At 48.7% G+C, this 15,613-nt stretch overlaps 1 protein-coding gene across 1 annotated transcript in view; it reads left to right on the top strand.

Moving 5' to 3' along the window:
• The window catches only part of Ds (dachsous cadherin-related 1), a 351,409-nt gene that overhangs the window by 306,122 nt on the left and 29,674 nt on the right, over positions 1 to 15,613 (top strand). The window contains exons 7-13 of the mRNA XM_071707027.1: positions 3,709 to 3,987; positions 5,413 to 5,636; positions 6,217 to 6,883; positions 6,976 to 7,326; positions 10,947 to 11,273; positions 11,357 to 11,801; positions 14,601 to 15,549. Coding sequence (XP_071563128.1) covers positions 3,709 to 3,987; positions 5,413 to 5,636; positions 6,217 to 6,883; positions 6,976 to 7,326; positions 10,947 to 11,273; positions 11,357 to 11,801; positions 14,601 to 15,549 — 3,242 coding nt within the window. The remainder of the gene's footprint in view (positions 1 to 3,708; positions 3,988 to 5,412; positions 5,637 to 6,216; positions 6,884 to 6,975; positions 7,327 to 10,946; positions 11,274 to 11,356; positions 11,802 to 14,600; positions 15,550 to 15,613) is intronic.

Genomic DNA, 15,613 nt, shown 5'->3' with positions numbered 1-15,613 from the left:
AACGCGCTTTCGCTAGCTTCTTATTAATTCTCCTAGTCTGAATCGCCGGTCGGCGTGATGTTCCGTTCCCTTGTCCCTTCACGTTCCTTTCAAAGCGATACGATAGAGAGAAACGGACGTTACGGGGTCAACGAAAGATCCATTTAGGCGCGTGAGGTGGAAGGGGGACGCTTACGTGCGGGAAAAAGAGAGACTATTAATGTACCAAATGGCCTCCAGCCATCAGCGTGTGTAATTTACGCGTTGCTTTTGCGTCAACCTAACGGCCCTTTATGCCGCGCCATTGTTGAACGATTTCGTAATCGATGGAAAGAGTTCCTCGTCCCTGGGCAACGTTGCTCGGCTCGCCAGGCCTCTCGCCGGAGATCTATTTCGAAATCCCTTGATGATATTTCGTCACTTTAAACTATACGTTGTAATACGTTTGTTAAATAAATCGGACAGTTCACAAATACGACCGCCGAGATTTAAGCTCGACGATGTCGCTCAATGGCGATTTACCAAATTACCAGGCTTGAAGTAACAGGAACGACACGTAGGGTCGTTTCTTTTTTGCGGGATCCCCGTATAACTCATTTTAAGTTGCGGCAGTGTGTACGCTTCGTGGGTATTAAAATATAATCCGGTAAGAGTGGCGCTTTCGCCTGGGTCGGCGTGTAACGAATCATCAGGAACCGGGGCCCGGGGCCCGTCACACGCCGCGAAATACGCGCACACGTATGCGGCGCGGCGCGCACCGCGTGTGCAATGCGCGCAGTTTGATTGGCATGCGACACGGGAGTATTTGTGTACACGCTCTCCGGTCCGAGAGACCCGGGTCCTCTCCCTCTCTCTCTCTCTCTCTCTCTCTTTCTTCGTTTCGTTTCTTCGCTGCCTGTTTGCAGAGGTGGGACTTCTCGAGTCATCCACCGACCGCGCGCGGACGAAGGAGGACCGTGAGGCAGAAAAAAAGATAAGGAATAACGACGGCGATGGGGATGGGGGTGGGGGCGATCGCACTGCCGGAAGTATCAGCTGTCTTGTCGTACGAGTACTTCTATATTAATCCCCGCGCTGTGCATGCAGCGCGACTGCACATTGTCCGGTCAACGGACCTGCGGCGCGGAGTGAGTTGAAATTTCGCCCGGCCATTGTCCTTCGATCGGAGCTCTAACCACGAGGGATCTCCCATTGAGAAAACCCTCGAGCGGCGGTGCCTCTCGCCGTTCCTTCCGCGTAGGTCGTCCTCGTAACACTCGCTTAATGGTGCCCTTTTCTCCATTCATCCAATTAAGGGGGCCCCTCGCGTGTTGGCTTACAATGTCGGGAGATCGACCGGCCGGTGATTTATGGAATGGCACGCCCTTGTCCGCGATGAAACGCGACGAGAAGTAAGGGAATATTCGATTGTCAGCGCGACTCCGACCGGTTCCTAATATGTGATCAGGGGCTGTTAGCAGTCGATGCCCCCTTCTCCCCCTCCTCCCTCCTCCCCCGCACGATTCGAAGACGTGTCACTTCTTGATGTTCGTCGGAAATGTCGAAGTCGCGTTCCTCACGGACTTCGCATCTCTCTTCCGACACGAGTCGCGGTAACGCGCACGTTCGCGTGTGAAATTCTCGTGCATTTTAAGCTGTTGCAATACGCGCGCGGTACGATCAATTATCGCGACTTGAGGAATTTCCGTGACCTTGTGACCTACCGTGACCGACTCGTCTATCGATCGGATACCTGTTGCGGCGCGGCCACGTGCCATCCGCGCCACGTGGCTCGTCTACTATAAACAGGTACACGCTCACTTCAAGCATGCGGTGATACTTCTACGACACTATCTTGTACATACTTGTAGCGGTCACTTTGTAGTGCGTTGACTTCGTGCGAGAAAGATCTGCAAAGGAAAAAAAAAAAAAAGAAAGTCGATAATCTCACTTCATTTATTACGTTCTACATGCGCGCCTACCATCCGGTGCGCGCCGCGTCGTGATGAATGACGATTACGGTCGATTTATATTATAATTAAGCAACGTGATATAAAAATATTCTTGATCGGATCTCGGATTATTTAGCGATATATTTTCCAGCGTGCCGCAAAAACACGTTTAGCGGCATTTCCCCGCAGCTTTTCTGCGCGTCGATAATTTGGTATGTGGTTTTGTGTCGGTGATCAAATTAAAGATAAGGTTGCTCAGCTAGTCTGCAACTTAGCAACTGCAACGCGCGCGCGTTGCAAAGCCGCCGAGCAGGTTCCCCCCCCCCCCCCCGGCGCGGACTTCGATCTAATCCCGGTCTGGGATTCCTCGAGGTGGTTTTCCAACGTTTCCGTTCGTCGAACGACTGTTTGATTTTCGAGAAATCGACGCCGTGCCGTCCGTTCGTCCGTCACGGGACTACGGGCTCGTACATCCAATCGCGGCGATGGATTTCCAAATATTGGAAGAGGCATGCAAAGACAAAAAGCCACGTTCCTCTTACGAGGATGACGGTGAGATCGGTCGCGCGGTCCCACGGCTAACACAAGAAATGCATTAGCACGCGTCCTACGATATACTTCTTATTGTTGCGCGATGGTATCCCTCGACGCGCGGATGGTATCCTCCCGGCCAGGCCGGCCGGCGCGTTTGCATGTCCCCCGTCGATCGTTTGTCTTGTCGACGACGGAGGAGTACGGCGTCGTCCAGCCACCGCGTCGGTGGTGAACGCTAAAACGGTCGCGATGGTACTCGATTAGGTACGTCGAGAATTCGCGGTGGCACGCCACCAGGCCGGGGCCCCGGCACGGCGCGGCGCGGCGTTGGCGCGGACATCGATAGGGGTCGTCGTCTCGGGCACGAATTATTATCCCGACCCTTTTCCCAGATCCTGGAATAGTTCTAGCGGCTGCTCGGCTAGTCGCTCGTTTAATTATCCATTAATGCACCGGCCAGGTGCGTCAAAGGTGGGGAGACCGAGTCCCTTCTGCGCTCTCTGACTCCACCTTTTCTCTCTTTTACTCCGCCATGCGCTCGCCCTCTCCCGCCCTCTTCCTCATTTTCTTATTCGTACCCTTCTCGTCCTCCTCCCCTCCGACTCCGACTACTCCCTGCGATACGTAATTACGGCGGACCTCGTTACACGCGCGACTACGTACGCCCCTAGTATGATTATTATATGCGAGGAGAGAGAGAGAGAGAGAGAGAGAGAGAAAGCGAAAGCGGAAACGAAAAACGAAACTCCCGGCATCGAGGCGCGACCGAGGAATACGAGCGACCGCGTACAAATGGTTCTTATGCGCGTACGAGCAGCGATTATCCAATTAACCGTTCTCTCGACGAGGAAAATTGATAAGGTCGGTCTAGACGTCCGCGCGATCGACGAGAGAGACGATCGGCCGATCGTATACGTATTCGATTTTATATACAAACGAATGCGCTCCCTCTCGTCCGCACCGCGATCTCCATTGGTCGCGCCAGTGTTTGAGAGTCGGCACGTAAGATCCGTCGGGCCCGGAGAGTCTTTAAGCGTCATCTAATATCAAGACAGACCGGTACGGAGCTTTTTGTCGCGCGCCCATAAATATTCCCCGGCATCCGCTAATAGACGCTACCCGCAGCGCTGCTGGGGAATTGCTAATAGATCGTTAATAATTCGCTATCTATACCGCCAGCCAAGCTCGACGCTCTCGCGTCGCTCGTGAAGCGCAATGAAAATTAATTGTTTCTCTTTCCCCCCCTTCGCTCGGCAATCGTCAGGCGAGATCACCACGTGCGAGCCGCTCGATCGTGAAACGAAAAGCGTCCACGAGCTGGTTCTGGAGGCGCGGGATCAAGGGACACCGTCGAGAGCCGCCCGAGTGTCTCTGAAGGTCACGGTCCTGGACGTCAACGACAACTCGCCCGAAATCGTCGATCCTCAAGGGGATCAGGTCAGCGTCAGGGAGGAGCAGCCACCGGGAACGGAGGTCGCCAGAGTGCGGGCGCTGGACACGGATCTCGGGGAAAACGCCTCGGTGACGTACAGCATCACGAAAGGTAAGAGTTGGATCGTTGAGTTTAACGTTGCTTTAACCCTTAAAGGCTAAGTTTCAAGTCTCGACTACTTGAGATTGTCCATATATGGACTTCGCAACTTTGATCGCGTATAACTCTGGGTCTCATCGACCAAGTTTTAAAAAATTATATATGAAATAGGGGTAGAAAAGACTGAAGAATATAATAGAATTAGAAAAATTGTCAATAATTAATATTAAATTGTCCAAAAACATCAATCTTTGAAGACGGTTTGAGCAACATGAATTATTTAGCGTTAAAATAGATTCTAGGTCCATATATAGACCTAGTAGCTTTTAAGGGTTAATTTATCCCGTCGAGATGTGTCTTAATCTCACGGTGGTAGTTATTTCATTCTCGATTACTTGTTCGTCGCTGTGTGCGACCAATCGGTTACGCGCCGCTCGTCTAATTAAGGAAACCGCGCTTTTACCTCGGATATGATTATCCCGGTAAGAAAATATATAAATTACAATTAGTCGTGTGTGTGTACGCGTTCAATAATTGCGCGGCTTCGTTACGAAGGCGCCGGGTTGAGTCGCGGAGAGTCGGGAATAATAGAGAAATAGCGAGAGGGCACTTATATGCCGGAGATTAGATGGTGAACTTGGTTTTTTCACCGGCCGCTCTAGAGACTCCCGCGGTGGAGCAAGACTTTTTGAGACTTTAATAACCCAGTGGCAATTACAGAAACAATTATGCACGGTCTTAAAAGCGACCGCGGGCGTTTTTGCCGGGCGTGTTATCCGTTGGCGAAATGTGCCTCGCCGCCGCCCTTGTGAGGAATTGTTAGTGTAGGGGAGACCGGGACCATATGGCTCCAGGGGCATGTTGTTCATGTGCTACTTTTTAGTATTTATTTTGAGAGGAACAGTGGATAAAAAATCGCGAAGTGGTTTTTTTAGAATCTAAAAGAACCATTTAGATTTAGAATCTAAAAAAAATCATTTCGCGATTTTTTATCCACTGTTCTTCTCAAGATAAATACTAAGAAATAGCACATGAGCCATATAGCCCCGGTCTCCCCTACGTTACTCCACTCCGGCGACGGCTAGGATCGGAATCGAATTTTCACGATTGCACGTACCGGTTAGCGAGAAAAGAATCTTGATCGCGAGATTAAATCTTAACATCGCATCGCGGGATATACTGCAATATTGTGGAGGAGTGCAACGATGTACCTCTCCCCGTCCACGTCAGTAGGCATTTCATTCCGCGCTCTATCGCGCGGCGCCTATTTCGCGTACACGATTCTCTTCAGGGTCAACGGCACAGATATCAGAGAATTTTTTTGTATACCGCGTTCAAGTTCGCAACAGCGAGAATAATCATCCAGACGCAATTTTGTCCGTCTATCTCTCGAGGAATATTTCCGTCCAGACAACCTGACTTGGTTTTTCGCTACAGGCCGAGACTCGGACGGCTACAATGTCTTCACCATCGACCCGATCACCGGCATGATCAGGACCAAGGCCGTGCTCGATCACGAGGAGCGCAAAGAGTACCGGGTGTCCGTAAGGGCGGCCGACGCTGGTCATCCGCCGCGACACAGCGAGCGCATGTTGCAAGTCGAAGTTCTGGCACTCGCGGACAACCGGCCGACCTTCACCAGCAGCAGTCTTACCTTTAACGTGAGTACTATTGACCGCACCACCCGGTAGGATTCATTTTCCCCATCAGATTTGTTTCTATCTTCGCTGGAGACCGTGGAGAGAGGACTCCATAGTTCCCTCTTGCAATTATTCATTAGAACATTTATGATCGCGCTAACATCCCTCCGACGGCGTCTCGCCGCCGTTGTTACGTGCGTATCCCGTGGATAGCTTCGCACAATTTATGCCACGTTAGAAATTCTGTAGAGAATTCTATGGGAGATTGAAATTTTATCGCTCTCTTATGATCTTCGTTGTTATTAATCGTTGAATTAAACATTTAATTTTGCACTTATTATCATTTAATTTTTGTCCCATTTAATTCCTAAAAAGATATATGTCCTAATGACTCAACATTTATCTTTCTTATTAATTAATACGCATAAATGAATGTTTTTGAATATAAATACTTATATAAATACTTATCTTGGCTTAATTATTAAGTGACACTTCCTCAGTTTCGATCGACATATAAATTATCTTTAAAAAAGAAAATATTTTTATAATATAAGAAATAAAGTGTGGACTGGGTTTGATAATATACACTTGCCTCACTCAGGTGCGCGAGGATGCAAGTATCGGGCACACAGTGGGGTCAGTATCGGGAGCGGGTCCCGCGGGTCGCGTGGCCTTCACCTTGGACTCGCTGACGCCGCTCAGCGAGTTTCCAGCTTTCGACGTCGATCGCAGCTCGGGCCAGCTAGTAGTCGCTCACTCGCTCGATCGCGAGAATGTAAGCGAGTACCATTTGAAGGTCCGCGCGTTGGACACGACCTCGCTCGGGAATCCTCAGAGCATCGCTGTTTCCGTGAAGATCGTCATAGAGGACGCCAACGATAATTCGCCGAGTTGGCCGCAAGATCCGATAATTGTTCGCGTGTCCGAGAAAGCGGCGATTGGCTCCACCATTTACAATCTCACGGCCAGTGACCTGGATAGCGGCTTGAACGGAGAACTCAGGTACGGTCTCGTAGCCGAGTTCCCACCGAAGGGTTGCTTCGCCGTGGACTCTCTGACTGGCGCTTTGACCCTGGCCAAGCAATTGGATAGAGAAGAGAGAGCGGAATATACCCTGATTCTTAAGGCATCAGACCGGGCACTGCCAGGGGAACAATTAGCTTCCACGGTCACCGCAAGGATCATCGTCCTTGATCAGAATGACAATGATCCCGTCTTCGTCGCGCCAGAGTTCACCAAGATAAACGTCGCGTCGAATCTTTTGCCTGGTAAGTGTCATATCTTGTCACTCAACTGAGTGTATTACACAGATCTACACATAGGACGATTAATCAAATTTTTATTTTCCTAATCTCACCAGGTGCTAGCCTGGTAAGAGTCGTTGCCGTGGACAAGGACTCCGGCGACAACGGTCGGATATCTTACGTGATAACCTCGGGCAACGAGGAGTCGCGGTTCACCGTGGGCTACGAGTCGGGTATCGTAAGTCTCGTGAAATCCATCACGAAGCCCGCGAACCTCGAGATTACGGCCAACGATCACGGATCGCCACCACGCAAGGCCGTGCTGAAGCTGAGTCTGAACCCGGTGGCGGCGCAGGCAAGCGGACCTCCTCGGCTACTGTTGTCTAACCCGATTGCCAAGATTTCCGAGAACCTTCACGTCGGATCGCACGTGGTGAACGTTGCAGGGCCAGCAATTGCGGATCAAGGTAAGACCAAAGATCTCATCGCGCGATCGCTTATATATCTCCACCGTGCTGTGTCAGTTAGACTAAAGTTTGTCAAATTTCTTCATTATTCATTGCGACGACTGAACATGAAGTTTAATAACATCATCAAACTAGTTTAGGCAGATTTCCGATGATCTCGAGCGACATAAACGTGTGTTCACGGCGTATAACATTCGGTGTATTTTCGTGAGAGAAACAAAACAAGCAACGCGGTCGAAATTTATTGATCACCAAGACATAACGAAGATGTGCGGGAGGACCGAAAATGGAGGGTATTCTTAGATACTCCGTTCTTATTGTTTCAATGGTGCGTAAGTCCTCGTCGGTGCAAACAGGGCTGTCAATTTAAGTGTGTAGGACTTGAAATTATAGCTTACTATTTCTCGTACTTCTCTCAGGCGTCTCATTCGCATTCTGACGATCGCGATTTCACTTTTCTCTCTCTTCGAGCGAGTCTTCGGCGTAGATAGTGTGCGTCGGCGTTTGCTGTTCAGCACGCACTCGCCGCAGCTAATAGGAAAGCTCTGCTACGAAAATACCTGGAATAATTGCCTCGAATCTGGCCGGTACCGAGCATTACAGTAAATTCAGCGAAATGACTCGCGCGGCTTGGACTCCCTCGGGGTTGTCGGCGACGCCGTCCAGAGTACCCCGCTGCGGCTCCGTTCGTTTGCATCTTCTCCTCGCACGCACGCATTAAAAAGCAAGTCGTCTGCGATCGAGAAAATTCCGAGATTTGTCCGTCTCATGGAATATGCCGTCATTTTTATAAGAAATGCGTCCTCGCATCTTCCTCGGAAAACGCGATAACGAGCTTTTGAGCGAACTCGTTCGCGTTATAATTTACGGCAAAGATTGCCACATCTTCCATGGGAATTAATATCTGGCGATGCCGCTAATTATCGTTGTGGAAGTCTCTCACAAGTGTGTGACTGGACGAGTCCGCGGCATATATTAGCAGTCCCGCAAGGAGGAATCCGGCATTCAAGAGAAAAAAACGTTTTTCTCGAAGGCGGTCTCCCCGGAAATTGTCCATCCAATGTATGATTGTGTCTCGCATATTCGCATCAACGTCTAATGAGTTTTTTCATTATGCGAGAAAATCGTCAATGAGCAAAATATCAATTATGTGTCACAAACATTTGATAAACACTAGTAGTTTCCTTACGCACGTAGGGGAGACCGGAGCTAGCTGCACTGTTAAAGGTTAGAGGATGAAATTTAAACCAATACCATGAGTTACATTTATTTTGTTATTTTTAACTACCATGTGCGTCAAAATTTATTAATTTGAAACAAAATAGGATTATTTTAACTCCATTGGTTTAGTCAAATTAACATTGTTTTAGTTAAATTAACTACATATTGAGTAGGAGCAGTGGCGACCTATGGAATAGTTAAAAATTACTCAAAATTGAATTCAATTTAACCCTATGAATTTAACAGTGTGGTACACTTTTTTTTTAAATTTTTTTACACGTAACTAATAAATGGAATACAAGCCGCAAATGAATTTTTCAATACCCGCATGCTTATATATATATATACAACACAAATTTTGTTGCACCAATAACAATTATAAAGCGACGACATTTGTAACCGGCCCCATATACGGGGTAAGTTGTTACAGTACTAAATTAAGTTGTGAAAGATCCAGTTTTCAAAGTATAAATATATTTAATAAAGAGAAATAACATGTAACAATATGTGTTATATTACACTTACATTGTTGAGTGCAAAATTATAATACCTATAGATATAATTTAACTGATGTTCTGTATTGACTGGTTCTGATACGTAATAAGAGACGTTAACGGTGAAATCTTACATAAGGTTAAAATATCTGCCGTTGTTATGCCGAAATTATGTGTTACATCGACGGAGTTGGTCGAAATTATAAGTAGAACAGCAGTAACACCTACCCCGTCACAACTAGCCCCGACCTGCCATATTTAGATATTTTGATTATTGTTTAAACAAAAAAATGTTTTAAGACATTAACATAACTGGAAGTTATTACGTTAAAAGTAAAGATTTTAAAGACACAGTTAGAATTATGATATGATGACCAGATTTTTTGTAAATATAACATTTAATACATCACTGATTTATTTTACTTTCGGCTGTACAAAACAAAAAATATTTTCTGTTTGTGAAAATACGCTACTCAGCCTAAAATAACTAATTGAAATATTATCGCAATGTTTTTGCGGAAATACTATATTTTTTATGCAGTATTATCTTTTGTCACTTTTACAATAATTGCCGTGTACCAACTTGCCCCATGTACCAACTAGCCCCGGTCTCCCCTATCTCCACGTGCGTTGGCGTGCATCTCGCGGATCATTTTTCCGCGCTAGATCCGCATACTCGCGCCTAACACGGAAACGATCCGATCCAGCCTCTGTTTCTGACGAACGGTTAAAGCGTGGTAAACCAGCCCCACCGAAGACGACAGAGCACGGTGTATCTCTGGTTCGCGGCTTATCTATCGCGACGCCGGGCGAGCGCATTAGCGCCCCATGGATGCGCCGAAGGTGCCAGTTCCTCGGGACCGGCGGCTCAGTAATGCATAGGGGGGAGGTTGTTGCGAAATGCGGGAGCGAACGCAGAACGCAGGAAGGTAGCAAGGGGATTAGAGAAAGGACGGGACGAAACAATGGCCGCGTATATCATCGTGCCGCCGGCCTGCCGCGGTGCGCATAGGCAAATCACCGACCTCCACACCACTCCACACGCGTGCACATACGCACACGACACATCGCTACTTACTGGTAACACGACGAAGGATGGCCATGGCGCGACACGCGCACATGCACGCTAAACCGCGTCGTCGCTTTGTTCTAAGTCCGCTAAAAATTCAACGAGCATGGGCTAAGCGCGCTGGAATTCGAGAATCGAAAGCATTAAAGTCACCGACGCGGCCGCCGCGCTCCAGACCGGAAAATCGCGCGTCGCGAAGCCGCCAGATCCACGAGTAGGATCATAGTTCCTTTCTATGTTTGGGAGTAAATAAATTACATGATAAATAACATGGTATATAAATTATATATATATATTTTCAATTTAGAAAAGACCAAAACCCATGGTCGAAACGTGCCGATTAATCCGACCATTCCGACCAAAACCAATGGTCGAATTGTCACGACATTGTTGAATGTTGTCGATTAAAAATAGAGTTTTTCCTGTTAATCATTTATTGGCGGAACAAACATATACTTTACTATATATATATTCTTTGAATATTGCGAGAAATAATTACAAATATTCGGCAAATATAAAACGTAAAGATATTTATGTGTAAAAAATATGCACGGAACAAATAATAATAATAATAAATTACTTCTACATAAAATTGAATCTAAAAAATAAGAATATACGTACTAGTTGATTTATACAAAATGGGATTCGATAGAACGAATGCCAGCAAAGCGAAAAAAGAAAAATGAGGAAAAAGATCCAATGTCAGAAGATAACGAGAATTAAATATAGCTATATTTCTTTAGCTCCAATAATCCTGTGATTTTTGTTGTGTGATTTATGATGCACACGTTTCTTAATTAAGCACGCATTGATGAACTTTTTATTCCGCTTCATAGGTAACGTCACCTTCAGCATCCCGAGCGACGTAGCGTCGAACAAATTCGCCATAGCACCCACTGGTCAAGTCACTCTTCGGGGTCCCTTGGATCGCGAAGAGGTTGCGCGTTACTCAGTCTCCATCTTGGCGAGGTCCAGCAAGCTTCTGGACATCACGACTCTGGAAGTGATAGTGATGGACGAGAACGATAACAGCCCGGAATTTCGGCCGGGTTCCTGCTACACCCTCGCCATACCGGAAAATCAGGAAACTTCCGTGATCCACACCGTGGCCGCGACCGATCTTGACGAAGGATTGAACGGCGAGATCTCCTACAGTATCGTAGGTGAGTTGTCCCGTCAAGTGTAGCGTGTACGAAAAATTGCGTAAATAAAATATGAGACTTAATCCTTGCGCTTCTTACTCTAGGCGGCAACATCGGCGCCAAATTCGCGCTAGATCCAATCACGGGGTCGATGTTGATGTCGAATCTGGATCGTGAGACCGTGCCCAAGTACGTCCTGACGATTTCGGCCAAGGACAAGGGACGGCCGAGCCGCGAAGCGCGTTGCAATCTCACCGTGGTCGTGCTAGATATAAACGACAACGCGCCGACCTTCGTGCAGAATAAGTACACCGGGTCCAGTTCGCACAACGGTTTCCCGTACGGATCGTCGAACTATCCGGCGAATTACCATCCCGCGAAGTACGTGACGACTATTTCGGAGGACGTCCCGCCGGACTCGAGCGTGATGTCCGTGAAGGCGACCGATCCGGACCAAGGGATAAACGGCAAGATTACGTACGCCATCTTCGAGGAGACTAGCTGGCTCTTCAGGGTCGACAACCTGACCGGCGTCGTTACTACGGCTGGGTGAGTGCACACGTCCCGTCGTTTGCTTTTTTTTACGTACGGCTTCCCTTCTTTCTTTTATCCTCTGTCACTGTCATCGTTTCCTTCCCTTTTGACCTTTTTCTGTTTCCTTCTTTCTCTCTCTGTTGGGTCTCTTTTTCTCTTGTCTCTCTTTCTCTTTCTATCTCTTTCTCTTGTCCTTTAGGCCGCATGTGAGTTTCGCTTCGCGATCTCGGCTACCAACCGACTAATTTCATCCTGGCGTTAATTACCGCGACCTTTATTACACATCCGATTAGGATCACCCAGGGGGATATTACGCCGGTAGTATAACGTCGTAAAACGGGAAGTGAAGACGCGCGCGCACACCTACGTACACACACACACACACTCGTAGGAGGGGAGCAGCCAGTCGGTTTACAGGGGGAAAAAGCTCGACGCTCGAGGGCAGTGCGGGAGGAAGGAGAGGCGCGGAGACGCGGTCTAGGAACGTCGTAAAATTATAAAGTCAGTCGATGCGCTTCACGAACGATGCACTATGGCCGATTAAACGATTCCGTATGCATAACCCGTCGGCACAACCCGAGATACTCTTCCTTCCTTTTTCCCCTCGCATCCCTTTCCTCTCTCTCTCTCTCTCGTTCTTCTATAATCTATAATCTATCTATATATCTCTTTGCTCGGCCCTCCGCCGCGCTCCGTCCGTCCCTCTTGGTCCGTGTGTGTCTCTTATGATTACGCGCGCAATAAACCGATATCTCGGGACATCGTTAAGACGAAGACTTTCCGTCCATGGCTTCCGTCCATCCCACCAAACAGCAAGGTCGTGGTTCGTTAATTAATGGACGATTTCGCTGCGGGGCTGCCGCGAACCTTGATCCCAGCGGAGCGCGCTGATCCAGCGGTTGATCGTTAACCGCTCGATACGGTCTTGGCGTACGGGCGGTGGAAAACCCTCAAACGCTAATTGCGCGCGCGAACTTCGCGGAATCGAATTCAATACCGAGCCCTTATATACAAAACATTAACTTTTACGAGTCGGACGGGTTATACGGCCGCGTAAGAGTTCCACGGCGATTAGGGCCGCCTGCCTCCGTGTCGCCTCCGTGTCCGGCGACCTCCTCCCGTCTCCCGAAGACGACACGACCGAGTGATTTCGATAAATCACTTCCACGTCGGGAATATGTAATTTGCTCGTTGCAAATTATTATGCGGAGTCGCCGTAAACCCGCATGACCGACCGACACGCCCAGCGTCCGTCTCGGTGACTCACGATTCGCGCTTTAATCCCCGTGGCAATTAGTTGCCTCCTTGGTGCCGATCTTGGTTTACGATTGCGATACGATTTCGTTCGACCGCGCGTCCGTTTACGCGCGGCTCCTTCCGCCTTTTGTCCGTTTCTGCTTCCGTCTATACCGACGAGATGAGTAGGTGCCTCGTATCGCGCGGGATATACACGAAGAGCAGGGAGAGCCGCGAAATCAATGGAGGAACGGTGTAAAGACAGAGAGAAAGAGAATGGTCGGCAGCTCCATGGGAAGGAGCTCAGGAGGGCGCATACTTTTGCGCCGCGACAGCCGTGTGTCATTTCAGCGAGACGCCATGTGGCATTTCAATGCATTATTTCAGCCGGCAAAATGCCTCCTGATATGCAAAACCAGATCTCGGTCTCTTCGAGCTGCTCCTTCGCCGTGTCTCTTCCACTCTTTCATCGTCTCTCTCTCTCACTCTCTCTTTCTTTCTCTCTTCACCCTTTCCCGCCGCGGCCACTGTCCGGCCACTGTCTCGTTTCGCCGTCTCCTGCTCCTCCTCCTCTTCTCTCTCCTCCCGCTTCTGTTTTTGGTATCCTCAGATCCTCTTCCCTCGATCGGTAGCCGCGAACCCGGCTTTCGTGTCGCCTTGTTACCGTTGCTCTTGCGGTGACGGTCTCGTTCCTCTTACCTTTTGAAAGCCGTGCCGTCGCGTCGCTCGATGCGGCACCTCTCTGGGAAGAGAGTGTACCGAACACTTTTCCCCTCTTCTACTCTCCGGAGACCACCCAGTAGAGACAATACACGGGTTAAACGAGGACCAGTTCTCTAGAATAATTCGATAAAAAGCTCGAACTGGTAGCAAGACGTCGAAATGACACCACGGATGACCAAATTTCTCGCTAAATTTATCCATGTTGCGCTTCGTTTATTTATCAATTGAGTGACAGCATCGCGAAAATTCTTGCATTCCTTGAAAGAATCATCCTGTCCAGCTAAGACGTTCCTTGCAACTGTCGTTCTGTTCGGATACGATGGAGATTCGTAAAACTGCATACTTCGAGTTGCTGTCGGCAGATACGGGAAGATACCAGAGCGGAAGATAACTGTGGAGTATTCGAGTTAGCTTCGCGCAATCGTAAATAAGCGTATCGAACCCGTGCACTACTGACGTCCGATCATTATCCCACGCTTATTAAGAATTATTGCGAGCGCGCGTTGTATCGCGAAGGCACGCTGGGAACTTCTCTCGCTTCGCTCGACTTGCATTTGCGTAACTCCGTAAATAACATTGTCTTAAGATACGACATTGTGAGACGCCTAAATCCGAATTCTCTCTAATAACTTCTAATTAGTAAAATATTCACTTAGATATTTTATTAATAACTAAGAAACGGCGATACTATTTTAATGTATTTTATCGAAACCTATCAAATTAGGATTTTAAAGAGAAATAAACTGTAATTGCGCGCTATGTCTTCTTTTTACTAAATTAATGTCTCTATTTCTCAATCTCGATAATAAGCCAACTATTCTATAACTAATGTCCGTCTCTTCCTGTTCGATACAGCCCACTGGACCGTGAACGTCAAAGCAGCTACACCTTCTTTGTGATCGCCACGGACAGCGGCAGATACGACGCGAAAAACACGTCGATACCCGTCGAGATCAATGTCAGCGACGTGAACGATAACGCGCCAATTTTCGAGGAGTACCCCTTCCGGGCACGCGTGCCCATCGGCACGCAGCCGGGTCAGAACATCCTCCGGGTGTCGGCCAAGGACGCCGACGATGGCGCGAATGGCGACATCGTGTACTCGTTGATAAACGAACAGGAGAAACCGAAATTTCGGATACACCCCAGCACCGGCGAGGTAACGACAAGCTTATCGTTGTCGCAAGATAACGGCCGGACGTACCACCTGGAGGTGTTGGCCCAGGACAAGGGTAACCCGCCGAAGAGCGCCAAGGGTTTGATCGAGCTCCAGGTCGGCGATCTCGCGGACCTGACGCCCAGCCTGAAATTTCAGAATGACACGTACAACGTCGTCGTTCAGGAAAATGCGGCGGCCGGCACGGAGATCATTAAGATCACCGCGGTGCGCAGCGACGGCAGGAGGCAGCGCGTCACCTATTCGATCGCGTCGGGAAACGACTACGATACCTTCGCGATCGACGAAGACACCGGTCAGCTGCGCGTCAACGATCCCACCAGGCTGGACGCGGAGCTTTGGAGCGACTTGACGATAAAACCTGATAACGAATTGCCGGACGACACGGCGCGCACCAATTCGTGGGGTAGATCCTTGGAGGGTCAGCAACCGAAGGAAGAGCCCAGAGAGAGTTCGAGGCACATTCTCAGCGTAGCGGCGAGGACGGCGGGCCAGGAGGTTCTGGAAGCGTACGTCAAAGTGATCGTCAGGATGACCGATGTCAACGATAACCCACCGATCTTTACGCAAACGCAGTACTCGGCTACTGTACTCGAGGGCAATGCCAAAGGAGATTTTGTCGTGAAGGTGAGAGAACTTTGTGATTTTATAAAGTTATATCGCCTTTATATTTGATACATTACACAGGGCC

Source organism: Temnothorax nylanderi, unplaced genomic scaffold (assembly GCF_030848795.1).
Source record: "Temnothorax nylanderi isolate EJ_2023f unplaced genomic scaffold, tnyl_v1.0 TNYL_tig0055_pilon, whole genome shotgun sequence".
Classification (NCBI taxonomy): Eukaryota; Metazoa; Arthropoda; class Insecta; order Hymenoptera; family Formicidae; genus Temnothorax; species Temnothorax nylanderi.
The sequence above is the reverse complement of the archived record's forward strand: the minus strand, read 5'-3'. Positions and strand labels throughout refer to the sequence as shown.